This window comes from Mesoplodon mirus (assembly GCF_964341445.2).
Source record: "Mesoplodon mirus genome assembly, chromosome: 7".
NCBI lineage: Eukaryota > Metazoa > Chordata > Mammalia > Artiodactyla > Ziphiidae > Mesoplodon > Mesoplodon mirus.
Window position 1 is genome coordinate 55508337 of NC_138983.1, and position 26673 is coordinate 55535009.

Below are 26673 nucleotides of genomic sequence, written 5' to 3' on the forward strand. Positions count from 1 at the left end.
TCTTAATTCCCTCAGCATTTTTATTACCTCCTTTTTGAACTCAGGGTCTGGTAGACTGCAGAGGTCTGTTACATTGTTGTTCTTTCAGGGGATTTCTCTTGTTCTTTTAATTGGGAATAATTCCTCTGCTTTTTCATTTTTCTTGTATATCTCAGACTTTATGAATTTAGGAGAAACAGTTATCTACTGTGGTCTTGAAGGGCTGTTTTCATGTGGGAGCATCCCTGTGTAGCCTGCTTGTGTCCAGTATTTTTGGTACGAGGGCTGTGTTTAGTATGGATGCCTGCCATGTCTTTCCTAAGGGTCTGCTGGCCTTTGTCCCCTTGACAAAGAGGGGGTGCGTTTGGCGTTGTGGTGACCAGAGCCTGCACTGGATATTAGGTGGTGCCTCCTCTTTGCTCTTTGGTTGTCTCAGCCCTGTTGGGGGCAGGGTCTGCTCCCCAGCTGTTGGAGTAGAAGCCCCCAGATCCGGTTCTAAGCTGTGGTGTGAGGTAAGCGGGACTGGAGTTCTCCTACTGGGAGAAGAGCCAGTGAGTGTTCTTCCCTAGGAGCTGTCTGCCAGAACGTGTGATTCTATGATGCCACCTGCCACCCTGTGTGAGTGCCCACAAAGATCACTGTTGCTGGCATTGTCCTGAATGGTCGCCTCTGCTTAGGAGCTCCGGTATTCAGCTCAGAGGTCCCTTAGGCACTCATGTGCTCTCACAAAGCCGCTGGCGCACAAACCTGCAGGAGCTGTGTCCCCTAAGCCCACAGATAGTCAGCTCAGATGGCCCTCAGGCCTGTGTGTGCAGTCCTGGCCCCCAAACCTGCCAGTGAGAACCCACCAGAGCTGCATCCCAGGCGCCAGCAGTGGGATTGCCGGTAATCAACTCAGACATCCCTCAGGCGTGCATCTGCTCATGGGCCCACCATGTGCACACAACCTGCGGCGACCAGAGCCGCACCTGCTGTGAGCACGCTGACAGTAAGGCTGCTGTGGTGGACCCATGCCCCTCCTTTCCCATGTTGACAGTGGAGCTCCTCTGCTTGACTCACGCTCTGTCCTGCATGTGCCCCCAGTTGTGGGCTGGGCCATGCTCCAGATGCTTTGGGCTGTCTCCGCACAGCCAAACCTAGTCCTTTCCCGGGGTCTCTGAAGCCCAAGTTTCAGCACCCAATACGCACACATCAGCAGGTGCGTGTCTCGGGCTGGGAAATGCAGCAGTGTGGCCAGCTGTGCTGTTCAGTCTCTACACTGTGGGGCTGCAGGCCAGCTCCCACACTCTCCTCTCGGGCCTCTGAATCTCCTTGTCTGTCCTGGCGGACCTCCCAACTGGTGAAGGAGGTTCCCAGGGTAAGGGAAGCTTTCCTCTTTCATAGCTCCCTCCAAGCATGCAGGTCCCATCCCAATTCCTCTTCTTCTCCCTTTTCCCTTCCTCCTACCTGTTTACATGGGGATCTTTCTTGCAGCTCTGGTTGTGTGAGCTCTTCTGCCAGCTTTTAGTAGGTAATTCTGTGAGAACTGTTGGGGGAGGTGAGCTCCACGTCCCCCTGCTCCACCATCTTGATTGCCTTCTCCATATGTTTTCTATTTACCATGTTTTTTCCTTCTTTTGTGCCTCCTGTGAGCACTGAATGAGTTTTCTTTTAATTCTACTTCTTCTCTAGTTGTTTAAAGTTATACATCTCATTTCCATTTCAATAGTTACCCTAGACCTTTTAATCCACATATTTAAACTCACCTTTGTCTATCGATACCTAGAATCAACCAAATCCAAGTGTTATTCTTTAATAAGAAAAAAATCTTAATATGTGTTTACCTACTCCACCCTACCCCATCACTTCCCATAAAGTAATAAACACTAATAATGATTTGAGTGGTTTTAATATTTTTTTAATTGCACATCAACAATTACACTGAGAGACTGAACTCTTAGTTTTACTTACTTCTGTACTCACCACGGCTGCTCATATCTCAGATCTTCCTCCTTCTTACATTCCCTATTGTGTGTCTGTGTATAACTTAGGAGCAGAGAGTTGATTTAATAATAAAACTCAGGTTGTTAGCACTTTAACCATTAGTCTTTATAAAGCTCCTCTTGCCCTATTTTATTTTTTCTCCTTCATTCTTAATCCCTACCCCCATTTCCCATTTTCATGTAAGTATCTGGTTTTTTTGCTGGGTGTATTTTCCTGGATATATGGATGTATCTTGTAAAGTACATATTATTTTGTGTGTAATGTGTTTTTAGTTTATATAATGGTAATATGCTGTTGAGCTCATTCTGTTCCTTAAGTTTTTTCACTCAGCACTGTTTTTAAGATTGTTCTTATTGCTGTATGCTCATCCAGTTCTTTCCTTGTATCTAATGCATAATATTCCACACTATGCTCTAACCACACTTTAATTCATCTATTTCCTTGCTAATGGACACCTAGGTCGCCTACCTTGTGTATGTTTCTTGCATATACCTCTGTGCCGGAGTTTTTCTGGGATATTTACCTAGGAGTGGTTTTGTTGGATCGCAGAGTATATGCATATGTAGTTTAACTAAGTGCCACCTGATTGTTCTTCAAAATGGTGGCTCTCGTGGACACTCACACCAGTAGTGCATCAGGGTTCCTGTTTCCTTACAACCTTGCCTGCACTTGATATTCCCCAACTTTTTAAGTGTTCTAAGTTGTGTTATTTTGTGGATATAAAGTGATATTTCATTGTTCTAATTTCCATTTTTCTAAATATTTGTGATGTTAAGTATTTCTTCATTTACTTAGCCATTTGGTTTTCAACTTTTATGAATTGCTATTTCATATCCCTTGATAGTTTTAATATTTTCAATTTCTTCTTTTATTCTGTCATCACCTATCTGTTTAATTCATCTGTGATGGTAGAGGTGACATTTTGAAGAGAAGTTCTTAATTTTGATTTACCTAAATGTATTAGTTTGCTAAGACTGCCGTAACAGAATACCATAGGCTGTTTGTTTTAAACAACAGATATTTATTTTCTCACGGTTCTGGAGGCTAGAAGTCCAAGATCAAGGTGTTGTCAGATTTGGTTTCTTTTGAGGGCTTTCTTCTTGGCTTATAGAAGGCCAGCTTCTAGCTGTATCCTCATTTGGTCATCCCTCTGTCTGAATTGTCTACGTCCTAATCTCCTCTTCTTACAAGGAGACCTTTCATATTGAATTAGGGCTATCCTAATGACCTTATTAACCTTAATTACCTCTTTAAAGGCACTGTTTCCAAATACAGCCACATTCTGTGGCACTAGGGGTTAGGACTTCAACATATGAATTGTGGGGGGGGGGATGACACAGTTCAGTCCATCACACCAAATCTATACAATTTTATCTTATGGTTTATGCCTTTGGGATCTTGTTTGAGAAGTATCTCCCTTTCTCATAGTCACAAAGATAGTTTCCTATTCTGTATTGCTTTTCATTTTGCTGTTTGAATGATTCTTTCAAAGAGGGTTTGCATAGAGTAGATTTTTCTCAGCCCATAAAATGTCCAAAATTACCTTTATTTTGTTATCATACTTGAATGCTAATTTGCTGAATAGAGAACTCTAGCCTTAAAATAATTTTTACTGAAAACTTTGAAGATATTACTCCATTGCCTTCTAAATCCATTGCTGCCAATGAGAAGTCTGACACCAATCTGATTCTCATCACTTTGTAGGAAACCTATTTTTGCTCCCTGGAATCTCTTAACATTTCCCTTTTTTCCTTTGGAAATTTGACTAAGATGCATCTGGGTGTGCAGTTCTTTTTTGTTTATCCTGTTAGATACTTCGTATTCTTTCCAAGATGGTTTCCGTCATCTTGGAAAAATTTTCTTTCTTATCCCCTTTCCATTCTCCATTTTATGAATTAGCTCTTCAAATGGGTCTTTTCTTCTGTACAACACATTTATTAAATCTTTTATTTGATTATCATACTTTAAAATTACAAAATTATTAATAGTTTCTCTTCCATAATGACTGATTTTGTTCTAGAATGAAATAGCCTTTTGAATTCCTTAGAGGACACTAATTATTCTATTTAAAGTTTTTATTCTTTTGGTTAAATTTTGTTTTTTTCAGATGCTAGTTCTTCTTTTATATTTCATAACTTTCTTTCATATTGTTAATTTTCCTCAGACATTAGGAAGTGCTTGATTGTGCATCTTTCTCTTGAACAGTCTCCAGTCTGAAACTTAGAATGCATGTTCTGGTTTCTGGAGTTGCTTCCTGTAATTTTGGAGAGGGCCAGGACATGAGTTTGGATAGAGTGCACCTCAGTTCATCTTTCTAGATATGGGGGCTCTCTATCTGCCCAGAAGATCACTGCTTAGCACCTACACTTGTGACCACGGCCCATCTTTCAGCTAACTCCTACTTTGTTCTTTGCACAAACCTTTCCCAAATTCCTTTCAGACCCTTGTCATAGGAGTTGTTTATGCCATGTGATGTTCCACCCATACTATTGCTTATTTCATTTTAATGTAACCTTCTCTGCATAATATCATTAACATGTGGAAGGGATTAGTCAGGGCAAAGGTGAGCAGTTCCTGCACAGGATCCAGTCCCAGCAGATGCTTTGCTTTATTAGGTTGAACTGAGCTCTTTATTGGCTCATCTTAGTCTGATGATCCCAAGAATGAAATCACTCTGCAGCCTCCTCCTTAGTTACTTATCTCTCCTGAATTCACTGTCTTAACACACTCTATTTGTACTAATATAACAAATAGTATTTTCAAATTCTCTGACAGACTATCTTTTATATACATTTTTCTCTTCTAAGACAGTTGGTTTGCCTTCTGACCAATACTGACTGCCCAATAGTTCTGAGGCTCAAAAGAGCTTGCATGTTGCAAAGTCAGGAAGAAGGTCAGTGTGGCTGAAATATAGTGAGTGAGGGGCAGTGTAGCATGAGATAAGATTAGAGAAGTAGGCAGGGGCCAGATCAGGCAGGACCTCAAAAGCCTGGCCAAGGAGTTTGAATTTTTTTCTAAGCGCAAAGGGCTTATTACCTGACACATGTCACAGCTGTTCCTCTTCCCAGTTAGCACTGAAGCTCAGGACCAATGAGTACTCCCTCTAGGAGGTGTCCTGCTGCATACAGTGGGTGGTAGACCCAGACCCTGGCCTCTCTGGGGGTCAGTTAGCGCTCTCACCAACCTTCATTCCGTTTCTCTTTTATTTCAGAAGTTGTGTTCTCATCTTATCCTGGATTTTCAACCTCAGAGGTAGGAACTGCCTACTTTATATTTGCATCCTTGAGTCAGAACATTAATTTTAATAAACAAAAATAGGTTAATGGAGCAATGAGAGGCATTTACATATATAACACTGAGGAGGCCCATTCACTGAACCGACCATTTTCCAGGCACTATGCTGGCCTATGGAGATGCAGCAGCATACTCAACAGACAGGTCCCAGACCTCACACTACCCACAGACTAGCTTCCATTGTTCTCAGATGCTGTTCAGTAGTAATGGTTGCTGCCTCACGTGATCAAGCTGCCATTGAAGTGAGGCTGCCACCAGGATGAAGCCCAAAACTCCCTAACAAGAGACCCTGCCCCAAAGCTAGAGTGAAAAAAAACAAAACAAAAAAAACCCCCAAAGCTAGAGTGAACCTGGCCAAACACACCACCATCCGGGGTCTAATCCTTAGTGTCACAGGCCTAGACACTTGATTTTTGTCAGCACAGAAAATTGTCTTTTCTCTCAGGGTAGATGCTCACTAAGCAAGCTCACGAAGACTGACACGGTAACTGAAAATTAATTAATTTATTCATTTATTCATTCATTCATTTATAGTAAGAAGTACCACTATACAGTTAGCCAACCTGCATCCTTGGGACACAACTCAGTATACCTCCTCCCCACACATACAACTGGGTGAGAAATTATATCAATTGCTATATTATTGCCACTTAACAAACCAACACAATTGTTGATTTCAAACAATAGCAATTTATTATTTCTCACAATTATTTGGGTTGGTTAGGTGGTTCTATTGGTGTTTAGCCAAGGCACATGCCTGAAGCTGGCTGGTTAGCTGGGAGCTGGACTCATGGACAGCTGGCACGGCTTGGCATCTTTTGTTGTCTTTTCATCCTGGACTTCTTTACAGCATGGTGGCATCAGGGTTCCAAGAGAGCAAGGCTCTGAAATTCAAACAATGGCATTTTCTGTTGGGCAAAGCAAGTCATAAGGCCAGTATATTCCTGCAGTACAATTCTGATGCTAGTCACCTGGAATTAGCATGCATCACACAAGTTAAGGGCACAGTCCCCAGTAAGACTGCCCTCACTTCAGACACTAGCTGTAAGTTTGAGGGTCCCCAGGCTACTTGACCTACTGGCAATAAATTCTAAAGTTCCAGTGACCCCCTCGGGTTCAAAAATTTGCTAGAACGACTCATAGAACTCAGGAGAGCACTATACTTACAATCGCAGTTTGACTATAAGGGATACAAATCAGAACGAGCCAAATAAAAAGACACATAATGAGGGCTGGGAGGGTTCGAAACACAGAGCCGCTTTGCCCTCTTACTGTGGAATGAGAGTGTGTCACCCTCCCAGCACATCTGATGTGTTCACCAACCAGGAAGCTCACTTGAGCCTCAGTGTCTAGCGCTTTCATTGGAGTTTCATTACATAGCCACGATTGATTGAACCATTGGCCACATGATTGAACTTAGTTTCTAGCCCCTCTCCCTTCCCCAGAGGTCAGGCTGGCTCAGATTCCAATCCTCTGATCACATGGTTGTCTTTATAGTATGGCCAGCTGCCATCCTAAGTCACCTCATTAGCATGAACTCAGCTATGATCCAAGGGTCATGCATAACAAAGATACTCCTGTCACTCAGGGTTTTAGAAGGTCAGTGCCAAGAACCCAAGACAAAGACCAGACAAATTCTTTATTATACAGCAGCAGGTCTAGTTTCAAGGGATTAGAGATACAGACTCCACGTCTGAATGGGAGGAGCAGCAGGGTCACATGAGGGCATGCATAAGGGATAGAGGGGCTTGTGGCCACAGAATTAGGTTGCTTAGTGCTCAGATCCCAACTGTGTGGCATCTGAGAATGTAGAGAGTGAGTTGAATGGTTGAAACTTTTAGTGGCCTATCAATGTCAGATACAGCCCCCTCTAAGACAGGGCCCTTTCTGTCCCCAGTGGAGCCAGTCATGCCCTCAGATCAGGACATTCCAGCCCCCTGGACAGGGCTAGATAATCCCCAAGCCTGTCTGGCTTTTTCTTCTCTGTGCTCCAGTCTGACTTGCCCCCTTTGGCTCACACAGCCTCGCTCCAGGTAGGGAATTGCACAGTTGAGGAGATACCTTACCAGACTGCCACCACATTCCACTCAGCCTCTTGGAGGTTGCATTTGGATTTCCTTGAGAGGAGAGTTCCCAAGCACCGTCACTGGTTTTTGTTTTACTGTCACCTGTGACTTAATCTGTCTCACTTGTGGCTGTACAAGTTGGACCCCAGGAGGGGACAAAAATACTTGGCCAATAGTAGGTGCTCCAGGGACTTCTCCAGCGGTCCAGTTGTTAAGACTCTGCCTTCCAGCACAGGAGGCGTGGGTTCGATCCCTGTTTGGGGAGCTAAGATCCCACATTCTGTGGGGTGTGGCCAAAAACTTAAAAATAAATAAATAAATAAATAAATAAATAAATAAATAAATAAAAGGAATTGCTATTAAAAAAAAAGTAGGTGCTCCACAAATGGTCATTGAATGAGCAAAGGAAATTTAAGTGACTTGCTCAAGATTACACAGCAATTAATGGAGCTTAGATGAATCTAGTTCATCTGAACCCAGTCATTAGCCCAGCGTCTACCCTGTGATTTCCTTTGGCTCCATCTAACTCAAGGAATCAGTGAGTAAACTGAGTTTGGCATGGTTAATCCAGCGACTTCCATTTTCTACTTGACCAAACATGTTGACCCTAAGGCAGGCTGAGTTGTGCTGAGAGACCATGATGCTGCAAGTGAGCCAGATGCACTGGCCACACCCAGGCCCCACAGCCTGCCTGAAACCATCCAGGACTTAGCTGTTGTTTTATCTCGGAACGAAGAGCCTCCACTGTAGGATGTGGACTGGCCCATCAGAGCAGGTGTTCAAGGCTCAGGTCACTCCTGCTCTGTCTCCTCACTAGGAAAAGTCCCCTTAACAATGCAAGCTCTGCCCTTTCACCTTCTGGAGAAATTTTAACCCAGCTGGATAGAGGGGCAAGTTCAGGATAAGCCGCTATAGGGCAGAAAGTGGGAGGTGAGAGCCAAGAGCCTCAGCAGTGGTACACTGCTGTATTGTACTTTGGCTTCAGAGAACTTGAAACTGGAACTTTGGGTACCAGAGAACTAGCTCACCATGTGACATAGGAAACTTGGAGCCAGAACTCTGGGCCCTTGATGACATCCCCCCTTATGACCCTGGATGTCTCTTTTGACCCAGCCTCTCTAGAATGGTCATTCTTTCCACCACACTCCCTAGGAAGGGTCTGTTGGCCCACTTCTTATCACCAGGGCACTTTGACTTTGACTTTCTTTTCCTTCTAAGACAACCAAGGTATGTGCACTTCCTCCCATATTCGAGACTCTTTCCGTGAAGTCACTGAAGGCGAGGAACCAGACGCTGGCCCTGCCCTTCCCAGAGCTGAGGTACCTTAGCCTGGCCTACAACAAGGTGACTCTCTGCTTCTCTACCTCTTCCCTCAGGGGCACAGACGGGAGGGTGGGGTGTGAGCTGCTCTGGCCTGAAAGCCAACCCTCCCATTCCCTTCATCAACGGTATGCAGGCTCAGGAATTCTCAGGGTTGGGGGAAGCAGAGGGCCTGCAGGCCAAGGCAGGAGTCCATTCATTCAGTCACAGATATTGATTTAACACTTAGCGTGCCAGGCTCTGTGCCAGGCACTGGGGACACAGCTGTGCAAAGAAAGATTCAGCCTCTGAATCTGAAGACTGATACTGGACAAATAATCACAATATAAGACTGCTTAGTGTTATGAAGACATTCACAGTGCTATGAAGTATGTGACAGGGCAGGGGGTCTCACCTAATATTTGGGATCAGGGAAGGTTCTCTGCAGAGTGGTGTTTAAGCTGAGATGGGAATCAGTGAGTTTATTGAGGTGAAGACTGAGGGTAGAGTGAAGTGAGAAATGTTCTAGCCTATGGGAACAGCAGATGTAAAGTCCATAGGACAGATTTAACATGTGTTTGTTTTTGTTTTTTAATTAATTAGTTAATTAATTTATGGCTGTGTTGGGTCGTCATTGCTGCACACGGGCTTTCTTTTAAGTTGCGGCAAGCGGGGGCTACTCTTCGTTGCGGTGCGTGGGCTTCTCATTGCGGTGGCTTTTCTTGTTGAGGAGCATGGGCTCTAGGTGCACGGGCTTCAGTAGTTGTGACGCATGGGCTCAGTAGTTGTGACTCGTGGGCTTAGCTGCTCCATGGCATGTGGAATCTTCCCGGACCAGGGCTCAAACCCATGTCCCCTGCGTTGGCTGGCGGATTCTTAACCACTGTGCCACCAGGGAAGCCCCCCCTTAACATGTTTTATGTTAACATATTTTTCCAACAGCCATGTCCTATAAAACTTCCAGTAAACCCCAATAATTGAGCCCTACTCAGGTGTGAAATGCAGGCAACTTTTAAGGTACTCTGCTTACATTCCTTCTGAGGCAAGTGGTTAATACAGCCAAACTTCCTGGGTGTTTTCTTCTAAGAGTTATAATTTTAGCTGTAACATTTAGGTCTTTGATCCATTTTGAGTTAATCTTTATATATGGTGCGAGATAGGGGTCTGGCTTCATTCTTTTGTATGTGGATATGCAGTTTTCTCAACACCATTTATTTATTTATTAAAATAAATTTATTTATTTATATTTGGCTGCATTGGATCTTCATTGCTGTGCGCGGGGTTTCTCTAGTGGCAGCGAGCGGGGGCTACTCTTTGTTGTGGCGCGCGGGCTTCTCATTGCAGTGGCTTTTCTTGTTGTGGAGCATGGGCTCTAGGCACACGGGCTTCAGTAGTTGTGGCTGGCGGGCTCTAGAGCGCAGGCTCAGTAGTTGTGGCGCACGGGCTTCTCATTGCAGTGGCTTTTCTTGTTGTGGAGCATGGGCTCTAGGCACACGGGCTTCAGTAGTTGTGGCTGGCGGGCTCTAGAGCGCAGGCTCAGTAGTTGTGGCGCACGGGCTTAGCACGTGGGATCTTCCCGGACCAGGGCTCGAACCCGTGTCCCTTACATTGGCAGGCAGATTCTTAACCACTGCACCACCAGGCAAGTCCTTCAACACCATTTATTGAAAAGACTGTTCCTTCCCCATTGAGTGGTCTGCTCACCCTTGTTGAAAATCAGTGGATCATAGATGTATTATGGGTCCTCGTTTCATTCTTGAAACTGGTAATTTGTGTCTTTTATTGATCCAAAATAGTTAGAAGTTATCCCTTTTATTGACTTAAAAAACCCACTAAGCTAAGTGCTGGTTTCTTTGGATTTCTCTACAGTCTGTTTTCCATTTCATTGATTTCTGCTCATAACTTTATTTCTGTCTTGCTCTCAATGAGCTTAACTGGCTCTTCTTTTTCTAGGTCCATGCATAGTATGATATTATTCATTGATTTAGACCTTTCTTCTTTTCAGTATAAACGCATGTGCAGCTATAAATAGCGTCTTGAAGCACTGTTGGAGCTGCATCCTGTGAATGGTCTTGATGTTCATTCAATCAAAATATTTTCATTTTTTTATGATTTCTTCTTTGACCCTTGGGTTGTTTAGAAGTGAGTTGTTTTATTTCCAAATATATGGGGATCTTCTAGATAACTTAACATTTGTTGAGTTCTAATTTAATTCTGTTGTGGTCAGATAACATAATCTGTAAGATTTCATTCTTCTGAAAGTTATTTAAACTTATTTTATGGTCCACCCTATATTCTAGCTTGGTGAACGCTCTGTGTGCACTTAGAAAAAAAATGTATATTCTGCAGTTTTGGGGGATAGTGTTCTATAAATATCAACTAAGTTAAGGTGGTTGGTGGTGTCACTCAGATCTTTTATGTGCTATTGTTTTATGTGTCCTATTAATTATTGAGAGCAGTATGCTAAAATCTCCAGCCATGATTGTGCATTTGTTTATTTCTCCCTTTAGTTCTGTCAGTTTTTGCTGCGTGTATTTTGAAGCTCTACCCTCGGGTACCTATTCATTTAGAATTTTTATATCTATTTGATGTGTTTATCCTTTTGTTATTGTGACTTGTCTTCCTTTGCCTCTAATAATGCTCCTTGTTTTAATGTCTGTTTTGTCTGATTTTAGTATAGGTGCACAGCTCTCTTAGGCTTACTGTTTGCGTGGTGTATCGTTCTTTCCTTTTACTCTCAACCTATTTATAGCTTTGTATTTAAAGTGTATCTCACTGAGACAGCATATAGTTGGTTCTTGCTGGGATGCTGGAGCATTTTCTCAGCATTCCTACTCTATGCTCATCTTGCAGCCTTTTCTGTGTTCCTACACCTCAGGGGGTTTATCTCCACACACTTGTTCCTCCCCCAGCAGTGACTGCTTTTGCTTGTTACTTAGTGCTTGCTAGTCTGGTGGTAGGGTGCCAGTGGGAGGGCCCAACCCCTGTCTTAAGTAGGCCCTGGGTTCCTGTGTCTCAAGGATGGACTCTTCTCAGTGGTCCTACCCGTGTCCCAGCAGTAGGCGACTTCTAATGTAATGGGCCAGGTTGAATCCCTCCCCTACTCCAGGAGTAGCAGGTTTTAATTTTTTCCCTCCCCAGATGCAGGGCCCGGGGCCCAACAGGGTTTGCTGACCTTCCTCAGCAACTTAAGGCTTTTGTTCACTAGGGAGCAGGGTTGGCAGGGCTTCCTGCCTTCCTACAACGGCAGCTGCTCTCCTCTTCCAGGCCTATACCCCAAGGAAGGCTTTCTCCAGTCTCCCTCACTGTGTCCAGTCTTTTGCCTACAAGTGGGCGTGAATTCCCCTTGTGTCTGCAGCTCTCAGGAGTTCTATTCTCCTACTGTAGCCCACACTTGGCCTTTAGCAATTCGTTAAAAATTTTAGCTGACTTCTTCTTAAATACTTAAATACTCATCATCTTTTCCTCCCACGTTCTGCCACAGGTGAGCCAGGGTCCGTGTCCCATCCCTCCTTGGAGGTGCCCAACTTTCCTTATATTTCAGGCCACTTGATTGCCCTGAGACCTTAGCTCTCTGTTGGACTCAAGAAAAGTTGTGTAGGTGTAGGTTATTCAGTTTTTCTATTGTTGTTAGGAGGTGAGCAGCAGTCTCCTTTTTTCTACATTTCACTTGAGTTTTTAAACATTTTTCTTTATGAGAGTTACCCCCTTACATATACCTTTTTGTCTGTGATCTGTTGTCTACTGCCAGAATGTAGGTTCTTTTGAGAGCTGTGACTTTGTTTTGCTTACAACTATTTCACCATCTTTTCAAATAGCACCTGATACATGTTAGGTGCTCAGTATGTTTGTGAGATGAGTGACTGATGTTCTGATCATGTCAAGGAGTACTCAGGCAACCTGTGTTGAAATTAATATTCAATTTATTAAAGTTAAAAATTTTTAAACCAGCTATGCCTTCAAACAGAACTTACATACATCTAGAATATTCACTTAGAAATCTAGTAATTTTGGGGGCCAAAAGTAAAATAATCACTTTCACTCCACCTTTAACTAATATCTACTTACTTCATAAGTTTGACTATTAAGTTATATTCACCCTAACCCAATGAAAAATTGGGCAGAAATTGCAAGGTGTCATTGGAATCTGTATTTATTTCCAGGGGCATTAAACTCACCTTATAAGGAACAGGCTAACCTGATGGTCAAATTCTGCTTACAATAATCAGCCAGAATCCTAAGCCTGTATCTTTCAGCTGGGACTTAATTTCACAGAAAATATGACACACGTGCCCTGGGTATCTTTCAACTTTCCACCAGTTTTTTAATATATATATAAATTTATTTATTTATATTTTTGGCTGCGTTGGGTCTTCCTTGCTGCGTGCGATAGTTGCGGTGAGTGGGGGCTACTTTTCGTTGCGGTGCACGGGCTTCTCATTGCAGTGGCTTCTTGTTGTGGAGCATGGGCTCTAGGCGTGTGGGTTTCAGTAGTTGTGGCACACGGGCTCAGTAGTTGTGGCTCACGGGCTCTAGAGCGCAGGCTCAGTAGTTGTGGTGCACAGGCTTAGTTGCTCCGCGGCATGTGGGATCTTCTCAGACCAGGGCTCGAACCTGTGTCCCCTGCACTGGCAGGCAGATTCTTAACCACTTCGCCATGAGGGAAGTCCCTCCACCAGTTTTAATTGTAACTTTCTTCAACTTTTTAGCTACCTGATTTGGATGGATGTAATTTTGCATCCTGACAAAATTAAATTCTCCATCCCCCATTTTGTGGTGACTGCTTCTTGACTACTTGATTTGCACAAAAGCGACTCTGCACCCTGTTTAACCATCATTATATAGACATTTATCAACACATATTAGGTTTCTTCGTAGATTCATCTTCCCTCCCTCTTTTTCTGCAGCCTAGATAAGAAGTCAGCAAAACTTATTCTGTAAAAGAGACAGATAGTAAATATATTACTCTGTCACAACTAGTCAACTCTGCCCTTGTAGCACAAAGGGCAATACATAAGTGAATGAGCATGGCAGTGTTCTAATGAAACCTTATTAAACAGATAGGGACCCAGATTTTGGCCAACAGGCTATATCTGCTGACCCTGGTTTTTGTATATTCTTTGGCTAAGAGTGATTCTTACATTTTTAAATGTTTAAAAAAATCAAAAGAAGAATAATACTTCATGACCCATGAAAATTATGTGAAATTCAAATTTCAGAGTCCATAAATAAAGTTTTGTTGGAAGAGTCACCGCACTTACTTATGAATTGTCTATGGCTGCTTTTATGCTACAACAGCAAAGTTGAGTAGTTGCAACAGAGACCGTATGGCCTGCAAAGCCTAAAACATTTATTATCTTGCCTTTGACAGAAAAGGTTTGCTGACCTCTGGTCTAGATGATCAAATGTCAAAGTCCTTCAAGGCCGACTTTGAGTCCCTTTTCTCCTCTTACTCTGTGTTTTCTCCCAAGGCTGGCTTCACATACCCATTGCCCATGACCAATGCCTCACAAACTTATAACTCCTTTATACACGAGACCAGTGTATCTACTGTCTACTTGAATTTCTACTTGGAGGTCTAAAAGGCACCTCCAAAAACACATATCCAAAGTGAATTAATGATCTTATCAATTCAAAAATGGATGTTCTTCCATGATTCCATATCGTAGTCAATAGCTGAGTTACTTGAGCTATTGACTCCATTCAGGTGCTTGAGCCAAAACCTGGTTGTCATCTTTGATACTTCTCTCTCCTGTACATCCTTCCTCCCCACCCATATCTAATCCAAGTCTTGTCAAATTTAAGTCTCCATATTTCTTTTTTTTATGGAATTATAGTTGATTTACAATATTGTGTTAGTTTCAGGTCTATAGCATAGTGATTCAATATTTTTGCAGATTATATTCCATTATAGTTACAAGACTGAGTATAATTCCCTGTGCTATACAGTATATCCTTGTTGTTTATCTATTTTATATATAATAGTTTATATTTCTTAATCCCATACCCCTAATTTGTCCTTCCCTGCTTCACTCTCTCCTTTGGTAACCACAAGTTTGTTTTCTGTATCTGTGAGTCTGTTTCTGTTTTGTATATACATTCATTTATATTATTTTTTAGATTTCAATATAAGTGATATCATACAGCGTTTGTCTTTCTCTGTCTAACTTATTTCACTAAACGTAATATTTTCTACGTCTATCCATGTTGCTGCAAATGGCATTATTTCGTTTTCTTTATAGTTGAGTAATACCGCCAGTTTACATTCCCACCAATAGTATACAAGGGTTCCCTTTTCTCCACATCTTCTCCAACGTTTGTTATTGGTAGACTTTTTTTTAATATTTGTAATTGATTGATTGATTGATTGATTGATTGATTGCTGTGTTGGGTCTTCATTGCTGCCCGCAGGCTTTCTCTAGTTCCAGTGAGCAGGCACTACTGTTCATTGTGGTGCACGGGCTTCTCATAGTGGTGGTTTCTCTTGATGCAGAGCATGGGCTCTAGGCATGCGGGCTTCAGTAGTTCTGGCTCACTGGCTCTAGAGCGCAGGCTTAGTAGTTGTGGTGCACGGGCTTAGTTGCTCCGCAGCATGTGGGGTCTTCCCAGACCAGGGCTCGATCCCGTGTCCCCTGCATTGGCAGGCAGATTCTTAACCACTGCGCCACCGGGGAAGTCCCATGGTAGACTTTTTGATGATAGCCATTCTGACAGATGTAAGGTGATATCTCATTGTGGTTTTGATTTGCATTACTCTATTAGCGATGTTGAGCATATTTCATGTGACTGTTGGCCATCTGTATGTCTTTGGAAAAAGTCTATTCAAATCTTCTGCCCAGTTTTCAATTGGATTATTTGGGTTTTTTTGATAATGAGTTGTATGAGCTGTTTGTATGCTTTAGATATTAACCCCTTGTTAGTTGCATCATTTGCAAATATTTTCCCCCATTCCACAGATTGCCTTTTTGTTTTGTCAGTGGTTTCCTTTGCTATGCAGAAGCTTTTAAGTTTAATTAGGTCCCATCTGTTTATTTTTGCTCTTATTTCTTTTGCCTTAGGAAAGTGATGCAAGAAAATATTGCTATAATTTATGTCAAAGAGTGTTCTGTCTATGTTCTCTTCTAGGACTTTTATGATTTCAGGTCTTACATTTAGGTGATTAAACCATTTTGAGTTTATTTTTGTATATGGTGTAAGAGAATGTTCTTTTTTTGGCTGCACTGCGCAGCTTGCAGGATCTTAGTTCCCTGACCACGGATTGAACCTGGGCTCTCGGCAGTGAAAGCATGGAGTCCCAAACACTGGACTGCCAGGGAGTTCCCAAGAGAATGTTCTAATATATATATATATTTTTACATGTAGCTGTCCAGTTTTCCAAGCACCACTTACTGAGGAGACTGTCTTTTTTCCATTTATATTCTTGCCTCCTTTGTCGTAGATTAATTGACTGTAGGTGTGTGGCTTTATTTCTCAGCTTTTTATTCTGTTCCATTGATGTATGTGTCTGTTTTTGTGTCAACACCATGCCGTTTTTGATTACTATAGCTTTATACTATAGTCTGAAGTCTGGGAGGGTTATACCTCCAACTTTGTTCTTTTTCCTCTGGACTGCTTTGACAATTCTGGGTCTTTTGTGATTCCATATACATTTTAGTATTATTTCTTCTAGTTCTCTGAAAAAAGTAATGGGTATTTTGATAGCGATTGCATTAAATCTGTAGATTGCTTTGGGTAGTATGGCCATTTTAACAATATTAAAACCTTCCTATCCTCCAGCATGGGATATCTTTCCATTTCATTGAATCATCTTTAATTTCCTTCATCGATGTTTTACAGTTTTCCAAATACAGGCTTTCACTTCCTTGGATAAGTTTATTCCTAGGTATTTTTTGGATGCAATTAAAAAATTTTTTTAATTGAAATATAGTTGCTGTACAATATTATATAAGTTACAGGTGTACAATACAGTGATTCATCATTTTTAAAGGTTGTACTCCATTTATAATTACTATAAAGTAATGTTTATATTCCGTGTTGTACAATACATCCTTGTAACTTATTTTATACCTAATAGTTTGTACATCTTTCTTCTCTACACCTATATTGCCCCTTTCCCCTTCCCTTTCCCCATTGGTCACCACTAGTTTGTTTTCTATATCTGTAAGTCTGCTTCTTTCTTATTATATTCACTAGTTTCCTATATTTTTTAGATTCCACAACTAAGTGATATCATACAGCATTTGTCTTTCTCTGACTTACTTCACTTAAAATACTCTCCAAGTCCATCTGTGTTGCTGCAAATGGCAAGATTTCATTCTTTTTATGGCTGAGTATTAGTCCAGTGTGTGTGTGTGTGTGTGTGTGTGTGTGTGTGTGTGTGTACCACGTCTTCTTTATCCATTCATCTGTTGATGGTCACTTAGGTTGCTTCCATATCTTGCCAGTTGTAAACAATGCTGCTATGAACACTGGGATGCATGTACCTTTTCAAATTAGTGCTTTTGTTTTTTTCAGATTTTTACCCAGGAGTAGAATTGCTTGGTCAATGGTAGTTCTATTTTAAGTTTCTTGACAAACCTCCATACTGTTTTCCACAGTGGCTGTACAGTTTACATTCCCACCAACAGTGCATGAGGGGTTGTCTTTTCTCTACATCCTCTCCAACAATTGTTATACTTGTGTTCTTTTTGATGATAGCCATTCTGAGAGGTGTGAGGTGATATCTCATTGTGGTTTTGATTTGCATTTCCCTAATGATTAGCAGTGTTCAGCATCTTTTCATGGGCCTGTTGGCCATCTGCATTTGCTCTTTAGAAAAATGTCTTCAGTTCTTCTACCCATTTTTTAATCAGGTTGTTTGGTTTTTTTGATGTTGAGTTGTATGAGCTATTTATATATATATTGGATATTAATCCCTTATTGGTCATATCATTTTCTCCTACTCAGGAGGTTGTCTTTTCCTTTTTTCAGTAGCTTCTATTGCTGTGCAAAAACTTTTAGGTTTAATTAGGTTCCATTTGTTTATTTTTGCATTTATTTCCTTTGGTTTAGGAAACAGATCCAAAAAAATATTGCTATGATTTATGTCAAAGACTGTTCTGCCTTTGTTTTCCTCTTAAAAGTATTATAGTATCCGGTCTTAACATTTAGGTCTTTAATCCATTTTGACTTTATTTTTGTATATGGTGTTCGAGAATGTTTTAACTTCATTCTTTTACATTTAGCTGTCCAGTTTTCCCAGTACCACTTATTTGAAGAGATTATCATTTCTCTATTGTATATTCTTGCCTCCTTTGTCATAGATTAATTGATCATAAGTGCATGGTTTTTTTCTGGGCTCTCTCTACCGTTGCATTGATGTCTCTTTTTATGCCAGTACCATAATGTTTTGATTACTGTAGCTTTGTAATATAGTCTGAAGTCAGGGAGCATGATTCCTCCAGATCTGTTATTCTTTATCAAGATTGTTTTGGCTATTTGGGTTCTTTTGTGTTCTAATACAAATTTTAATATAGTTTGTTCTGGTTCTTTGAAAAATGCCATTCATATATTTTTTTGAATTTTAATATCCTTATTGGAGTTTAATTGCTTTACAATGTTGTGTTAGTTTCTGCTGTACAACACAGTGAATCAGCTATATGTATACATATATCCCCATATCCCCTCTCTCTTGAGTCTCCCTCCCACCCTCCCTATCCCACCCCTCTAGGTCATCAGAAAGCATCAAGCTGATCTCCCTGTGCCAGCTTCCCCCAGCCATCCATTTTACATTTGGTAGTGTATATATGTCAATGCTACTCTCTCACTTCATCCCAGCTTCCCCTTCCCCCTGTGTCCATTGATATCTTGATAGGGATTGCATTGAATCTGTAGATTGCCTTTGGTAGTATGGTCATTTTAACAATATTGATTCTTCCAATCCAGGAACACGGTATATCTTTCCATCTGTTTGTCGTCTTCTTTTTCTTTCATCAGTGTCTTATACTTTTCTGAATACAGTTCTTTTGCCTCCTTAGGTAGGTTTATTCCTAGATATTTTATTTTTTTTGATGTGATGGTAAATGGGATTGTTTCCTTAATTTCTCTTTATGATAGTTCATTGTTAATGTGTTGGAATGGAACAGATTTCTGTATATTGATTTTATATCCTGCAACTTTACTGAATTCAGTGATGGGCGCTAGTAGTTTTCTGGTGGTGTCTTTAGGATTTTCTATATGTACAATTGCATCAACTGCAAATGGTGACAGTTTTACTTCTTCCTTACCAATTTCGATTCCCTTTATTTCTTTTTCATCTCTGTCATAGCTAGGACTTCCAAAAGTATGTTGAATAAAAGTGGCTAGAGTGGACATCCTTGTCTTGTTCCTGATCTTAGAAGAAATGCTTTCAGCTTTTCACCTTCAAGTATGATGTTAGCTGTGCGTTTGTCATATATGACCTTTATTATGTTGAGGTACATTCCCACTATGCCCACTTTCTGGAGAGTTTTTATCATAAATGGGTGTTGAACTTTGTCAAAAGCTTTTTCTGCATCTATTGAGATGGTCATATGGTTTTTATTCTTCAATCTGTTGATGTGGTGTATCACACTGATTGATTTGCGTATATTGAAGAATCCTTGCATCCCTGGGATAAATCCCACTTGATCATGGTGTATGACCCTTTTAATATATTGTTGGATTTGGATTGCTAGTATTTTGTCGAGGATTTTTGCATCTCTGTTCATCAGTGATATTGGCCTGTAATTTTTTTTTTTGTCATATCTTTGTGTGGTTTTGGTATCAGGGTGATGGTGGACTCACAGAATGAGTTTGGGAGTGTTCCTTCCTCTGCAATTTTTTGGAATAGTTTCATAAGGATTGGTGTTAACTCTTCTCTAAATGTTTGATAGAATTTGCCTGTGAAGCGATCTGGTCCTGGACTTTTGTTTGTTGGACTTTTAAAAATCACAATTTTAATTTCAGTACTGGTAATTGTTCTGTTCATATTTTCTATTTCTTACTGGTTCACTCTTGGAAGATTGTACCTTTCTAGGAATTTGTCCATTTCTTCTAGGTTGTCCATTTTATTGTCATGTAGTTGACTGTAGTAGTCTCTTATGATCCTTTGTATTTCTGTGGAGTCAGTTGTAACTTCTTTTTCATTTCTGATTTTATTAATCTGAGCCCTCTCCCTTCTTTCCTTGATGAGTCTGGCTACAGGTTTATTAATTTTGTTTTTCTTTTCAAAGAACCAACTTTTAGTTTCATTGATCTTTTCTATTGTTTTCTTCATTTCTATTTCATTTATTTCTGCTCTGATCTTTATGATTTCTTTCCTTCTACTAACTTTGGGTTTTGTTTGTTCTTCTTTCTCTAGTTGCTTTAGGTGTAAGTTTGGGTTGTTTGAGATTTTTTCTTATTTCCTGAGGTAACATTGTATTGCCATAAACTTTCCTTTTATAACTTCTTTTGCTGAGTCCCATAGGTTTTGGATTGTCGTGTTTTCATTTTCATTTGTCTCTAGGTATTTTTTAAATTTCATCTTTGATTTCTTCAGTGATCCATTGGTTGTTTAGTAGCATACTATTTATCCTCCAAGTGTTTGTGTTCTTTACATTTTTTTTTCTTGTAGTTGATTTCTAATCTCAGCGTTGTGGTCGGAAAAGATGCTTGATAAGATTTCAGTTTTCTTAAATTTACCATGGCTTGCTTTGTGGCCCAGCATGTGATCTGTCTTGGAGAATGTTCCATGTGCACTTGAGAAGAATGTGTATTCTGCTGCTTTCAGATGGAATGTTCCATAAATATCAAGTAAGTCAATGTGATCTAATGTGTTATTTAAGGCTTATGTTTCCTTATTGATTTTCTATCTGGATGATCTGTCTATTGATGTAAGTGGGGTGTTAAAAGTCCCCCACTATTATTGTATTACTATTGATTTCTCCTTTTATGGCTATTAGCATTTACCTTATACATTGGTGTGCTCCTATGTTGCATGCATATATATTTACAATTGTTATATATTCTTGGATTGATCCCTTGATCATTATGTAGTGTCCTTCTTTGTCTCTTGTAACAGTCTTTATTTTAAAGTCTATTTTGTCTATATGAGTATTGCTACTCCAGCTTTCGATTTCCATGTGCATGGAATACCTTTTTCCATCCCCTCACTTTCAGTTTGCATGTGTCTCTAGATCTAATATAAGTCTCTTATAGGCAGCATATATACAGGTCTTGTTTTTTTAACCATTTAGCCACTCGTTGTCTTTTGGTTGGAGCATTTAGCCCATTTACATTTAAGGTAATTATCGATATGTACTTACTGCCATTCTGTTAATTGTTTTGTTTTTGTTTTCATAGGTCTTTTTCTCCCTTTCTTCTTTTGCTCTCCTGTGATTTGATGACCATCTTTAGTTTTATGTTTGAATTCCTTTTTCTTTTTTGTGTGTATATCTATTATAGGTTTTGGTTTGTGGTTACCATGAAATTTTTGTATAGCAGTCTCTCTCCCTCTCTCTATATATATATGTAGATGTATGTATATGTATGTATGTATGTGTGTGTGATTGTATTAAGTTGCTGATCTCAATTTCAAATTTTAGTCAAATGTTCTTCTGTACCACTATTGATTCCTTCTAGTGTATTTTTCATTTCAGTTATTGTATTCTTCACTTCTGTTTGATTGTTCTTTATATTTTCTCTCTTTTTAAAAAAATTCTAACTTCTCCCTCTGTGCATCCATTGTCCTCCCAAGTTCTTTGATCATGTTTACAATCTTTACTCTGAACTCTGGCCTGCAGAGTTTCTGATGAAAAATCAGCTGATAGCTTTATGGGAGTTTCCTTGCTGCTTCTTGTATTCTCTTTTTATCTTTAATTGTTGTCATTTTAGTTACAATGTGTCTTTTTTTTTTTTTGCTTTATAACAAATTTAATCAGTTATACATATACATATGTTCCCATATCCCCTCCCTTTTGCGTCTCCCTCCCACCCTCCCTATCCCACCCCTCCAGGCGGTCACAAAGTACCGAGCTGATCTCCCTGTGCTATGCGGCTGCTTCCCACTAGCTATCTACCTTACGTTTGGTAGTGTATATATGTCCATGCCGCTCTTTCACTTTGTCACAGCTTACCCTTCCCCCTCCCCATATCCTCAAGTCCATTCTCTAGTAGGTCTGTGTCTGTATTCCTGTCTTACCCCTATGTTCTTCATGACTTTTTTTTCCTTAAATTCCATATATATGTGTCAGCATAGAGTATTTGTCTTTCTCTTTCTGACTTACTTCACTCTGTATGACAGACTCTAGGTCCATCCACCTCATTACAAATAGCTCAATTTCATTTCTTTTTATGGCTGAGTAATATTCCATTGTATATATGTGCCACATCTTCTTTACCCATTCATCCGATGATGGACACTTAGGTTGTTTCCATCTCCGGGCTATTGTAAATAGGGCTGCTATGAACATTTTGGTACATGTCTCTTTTTGAATTATGGTTTTCTCAGGGTATATGCCCAGTAGTGGGATTACTGGGTCATATGGTAGTTCTATTTGTAGTTTTTTAAGGAACCTCCATACCGTTCTCCATAGTGGCTGTACCAATTCACATTCCCACCAGCAGTGCAAGAGTGTTCCCTTTTTTCCACACCCTCTCCAGCATTTATTGTTTGTAGATTTTTTGATGATGGCCATTCTGACTGGTGTGAGATGATATCTCATTGTAGTTTTGATTTGCATTTCTCTAATGAGTAAAGATGTTGAGCATCCTTTCATGTGTTTGTTGGCAGTCTGTATATCTTCTGTGGAGAAATGTCTATTTAGGTCTTCTGCCCATTTTTGGATTGGGTTGTTTGTTTTTTTGTTATTGAGCTGCATGAGCTGCTTATAAATTTTGGAGATGAATCCTTTGTCAGTTGCTTCATTTGCAAATATTTTCTCCCATTCTGAGGGTTGTCTTTTGGTCTTGTTTATGGTTTCCTTTGCTGTGCAAAAGCTTTGAAGTTTCATTAGGTCCCATGTGTTTATTTTTGTCTTTATTTCCGTTTCTCTAGGAGGTGGGTCAAAAAGGATCTTGCTGTGATTTATGTCATAGAGTGTTCTGCCTATGTTTTCCTCTAAGAGTTTGATAGTGTCTGGCCTTACATTTAGGTCTTTAATCCATTTTGAGCTTATTTTTGTGTATGGTGTTAGGGAGTGATCTAATCTCATACATTTACATGTCCCTATCCAGTTTTCCCAGCACCACTTATTGAAGAGACTGTCCTTTCTCCACTGTACATTCCTGCCTCCTTTATCAAAGATAAGGTGACCATATGTGCGTGGGTTTATCTCTGGGCTTTCTATCCTGTTCCATTGATCTATCTTTCTGTTTTTGTGCCAGTACCATACTGTCTTGATTACTGTAGCTTTGTAGTATAGTCTGAAGTCAGGGAACCTGATTCCTCCAGCTCCATTTTTCATTCTCAAGATTGCTTTGGCTATTTGGGGTCTTTTGTGTTTCCATACAAATTGCGAATTTTTTTGCTCTAGTTCTGTGAAAAATGCCAGGGGTAGTTTGATAGCGATTGCATTGAATCTGTAGATTGCTTTGGGTAGTAGAGTCATTTTCACAATGTTGATTCTTCCAATCCAAGAACATGGTACATCTCTCCATCTATTTGTATCATCTTTAATTTCTTTCATCAGTGTCTTATAATTTTCTGCATACAGGTCTTTTGTCTCCTTAGGTAGGTTTATTCCTAGATATTTTATTCTTTTTGTTGCAGTGGTAAATGGGAGTGTTTCCTTGATTTCACTTTCAGATTTTTCATCATTAGTATATAGGAATGCCAGAGATTTCTGTGCATTAATTTTGTATCCTGCAACTTTACCAAATTCATTGATTAGCTCTAGTAGTTTTCTGGTAGCATCTTTAGGATTCTCTATGTATAGTATCATGTCATCTGCAAACAGTGACAGCTTTACTTCTTCTTTTCCGATTTGGATTCCTTTTATTTCCTTTTCTTCTCTGATTGCTGTGGCTAAAACTTCCAAAACTATGTTGAATAAGAGTGGTGAGAGTGGGCAACCTTGTCTTGTTCCTGATCTTAGTGGAAATGGTTTCAGTTTTTCACCATTGAGGACGATGCTGGCTGTGGGTTTGTCATATATGGCCTTTATTATGTTGAGGAAAGTTCCCTCTATGCCTACTTTCTGCAGGGTTTTTATCATAAATGGGTGTTGAATTTTGTCGAAAGCTTTCTCTGCATCTATTGAGATGATCATATGGTTTTTCTCCTTCAATTTGTTAATATGGTGTATCACGTTGATTGATTTGCGTATATTGAAGAATCCTTGCATTCCTGGAATAAACCCCACTTGATCATGGTGTGTGATCCTTTTAATGTGCTGTTGGATTCTGTTTGCTAGTATTTTGTTGAGGATTTTTGCATCTATGTTCATCAGTGATATTGGCCTGTAGTTTTCTTTCTTTGTGACATCCTTGTCTGGTTTTGGTATCAAGGTGATGGTGGCCTCGTAGAATGAGTTTGGGAGTGTTCCTCCCTCTGCTATATTTTGGAAGAGTTTGAGAAGGATAGGTGTTAGCTCTTCTCTAAATGCTTGATAGAATTCACCTGTGAAGCCATCTGGTCCTGGGCTTTTGTTTGTTGGAAGGTTTTTTATCACAGTTTCAATTTCAGTGCTTGTGATTGGTCTGTTCATATTTTCTATTTCTTCCTGATTCAGTCTTGGCAGGTTGTGCATTTCTAAGAATTTGTCCATTTCTTCCAGGTTGTCCATTTTATTGGCATAGAGTTGCTTGCAGTAATCTCTCATGATCTTTTGTATTTCTGCAGTGTCAGTTGTTACTTCTCCTTTTTCATTTCTAATTCTATTGATTTGAGTCTTCTCCCTTTTTTTCTTGATGAGTCTGGCTAATGGTTTATCAATTTTGTTTATCTTCTCAAAGAACCAGCTTTTAGTTTTATTGATCTTTGCTATCATTTCCTTCATTTCTTTTTCATTTATTTCTGATCTGATTTTTATGATTTCTTTCCTTCTGCTAACTTTGGGGTGTTTTTGTTCTTCTTTCTCTAATTGCTTTAGGTGCAAGGTTAGGTTGTTTATTCGAGATGTTTCCTGTTTCTTAAGGTGGGATTGTATTGCTATAAACTTCCCTCTTAGAACTGCTTTTGCTGCATCCCATAGGTTTTGGGTCGTCGTGTCTCCATTGTCATTTGTTTCTAGGTATTTTTTAATTTCTCCTTTGATTTCTTCAGTGATCACTTTGTTATTAAGTAGTGTATTGTTTAGCCTCCATGTGTTTGTATTTTTTACAGCTCTTTTCCTGTAATTGATATCTAGTATCATAGCATTGTGGTCAGAAAAGATACTTGATACAATTTCAATTTTCTTAAATTTACCAAGGCTTGATTTGTGACCCAAGATATGATCTATCCTGGAGAATGTTCCATGAGCACTGGAGAAAAATGTGTATTCTGTTGTTTTTGGATGGAATGTCCTATAAATATTAATTAAGTCCATCTTGTTTAATGTATCATTTATAGCTTGTGTTTCCTTATTTATTTTCATTTTGGATGATCTATCCATTGGTGAAAGTGGGGTGTTAAAGTCCCCTACTATGAGTGTGTTACTGTCGATTTCTCCTTTTATGGCTGTTAGTATTTGCCTTATGTATTGAGGTGCTCCTATGTTGGGTGCATAAATATTTACAATTGTTATATCTTCTTCTTGGATCGATCCCTTGATCATTATGTAGTGTCCTTCTTTGTCTCTTCTAGTAGTCTTTATTTTAAAGTCTATTTTGTCTGATATGAGAATTGCTACTCCAGCTTTCTTTTGGTTTCCATTTGCATGGAATATCTTTTTCCATCCCCTTACTTTCAGTCTGTATGTGTCTCTAGGTCTGAAGTGGGTCTCTTGTAGACAGCATATATATGGGTCTTGTTTTTGTATCCATTCAGCCAATCTGTGTCTTTTGGTGGGAGCATTTAGTCCATTTACATTTAAGGTAATTATCGATATGCATGTTCCTATTCCCATTTTCTTAATTGTTTTGGGTTCGTTATTGTAGGTCTTTTCCTTCTGTTGTGTTTCTTGCCTAGAGAAGTTCCTTTAGCATTTGTTGTAAAGCTGGTTTGGTGGTGCTGAACTCTCTCAGCTTTTGCTCGTCTGTAAACGTTTTAATTTCTCCATCAAATCTGAATGAGATCCTTGCTGGGTAGAGTAATCTTGGTTGCAGGTTTTTCTCCTTCATCACTTTAATTATGTCCTGCCACTTCCTTCTGGCTTGTAGAGTTTCTGCTGAGAGATCAGCTGTTATCCTGATGGGGATTCCCTTGTGTGTTATTTGTTGTTTTTGCCTTGCTGCTTTTAATATGATTTCTTTGTGTTTAATTTTTGACAGTTTGATTAATATGTGTCTTGGCGTATTTCTCCTTGGATTTATTCTGTATGGGACTCTCTGTGCCTCCTGGACTTGATTAACTATTTCCTTTCCCATATTAGGGAAGTTTTCAACTATAATCTCTTCAAACATTTTCTCAGTCCCTTTCTTTTTCTCTTCTTCTGGAACCCCTATAATTCGAATGTTGGTGCATTTAATGTTGTCCCAGAGGTCTCTGAGACTGTCCTCTGTTCTTTTCATTCTTTTTTCTTTATTTTGCTCTGCAGCAGTTATTTCCACTATTTTATCTTCCACCTCACTTATCCGTTCTTCTGCCTCAGTTATTCTGCTATTGATCCCATCTAGAGTATTTTTTATTTCATTTATTGTGTTTTTAATCGATGCTTGATTCATCTTTAGTTCTTCTAGGTCCTTGTTAACTGTTTCTTGCATTTTGTCTATTCTATTTCCAAGATTTTGGATCTGGGAAATAGAATCTTGGATCATCTTTACCATCATTATTCTGAATTCTTTTTCAGGTAGACTGCCTATTACCTCTTCATTTGTTAGGTCTGGTGGGTTTTTATCTTGCTCCTTCTCCTGCTGTGTGTTTTTCTGTCTTCTCATTTTGCTTATCTTACTGTGTTTGGGGTCTCCTTTTTGCAGGCTGCAGGTTCGTAGT

At 39.8% G+C, this 26673-nt stretch overlaps 1 protein-coding gene across 10 annotated transcripts in view; it reads left to right on the top strand.

Moving 5' to 3' along the window:
- Positions 1–26673, top strand: part of XRRA1 (X-ray radiation resistance associated 1) — a 105268-nt gene that overhangs the window by 56590 nt on the left and 22005 nt on the right. For 9 of the 10 annotated variants that reach the window (XM_082626948.1, XM_082626951.1, XM_082626943.1 and 6 more), the window contains 2 exons: positions 5174–5214; positions 8541–8666. The exons of the other annotated variant lie outside the window; for it this stretch is intronic. In XM_082626948.1, coding sequence (XP_082483074.1) covers positions 5174–5214; positions 8541–8666 — 167 coding nt within the window. The remainder of the gene's footprint in view (positions 1–5173; positions 5215–8540; positions 8667–26673) is intronic. 10 annotated transcript variants of the gene reach the window in all.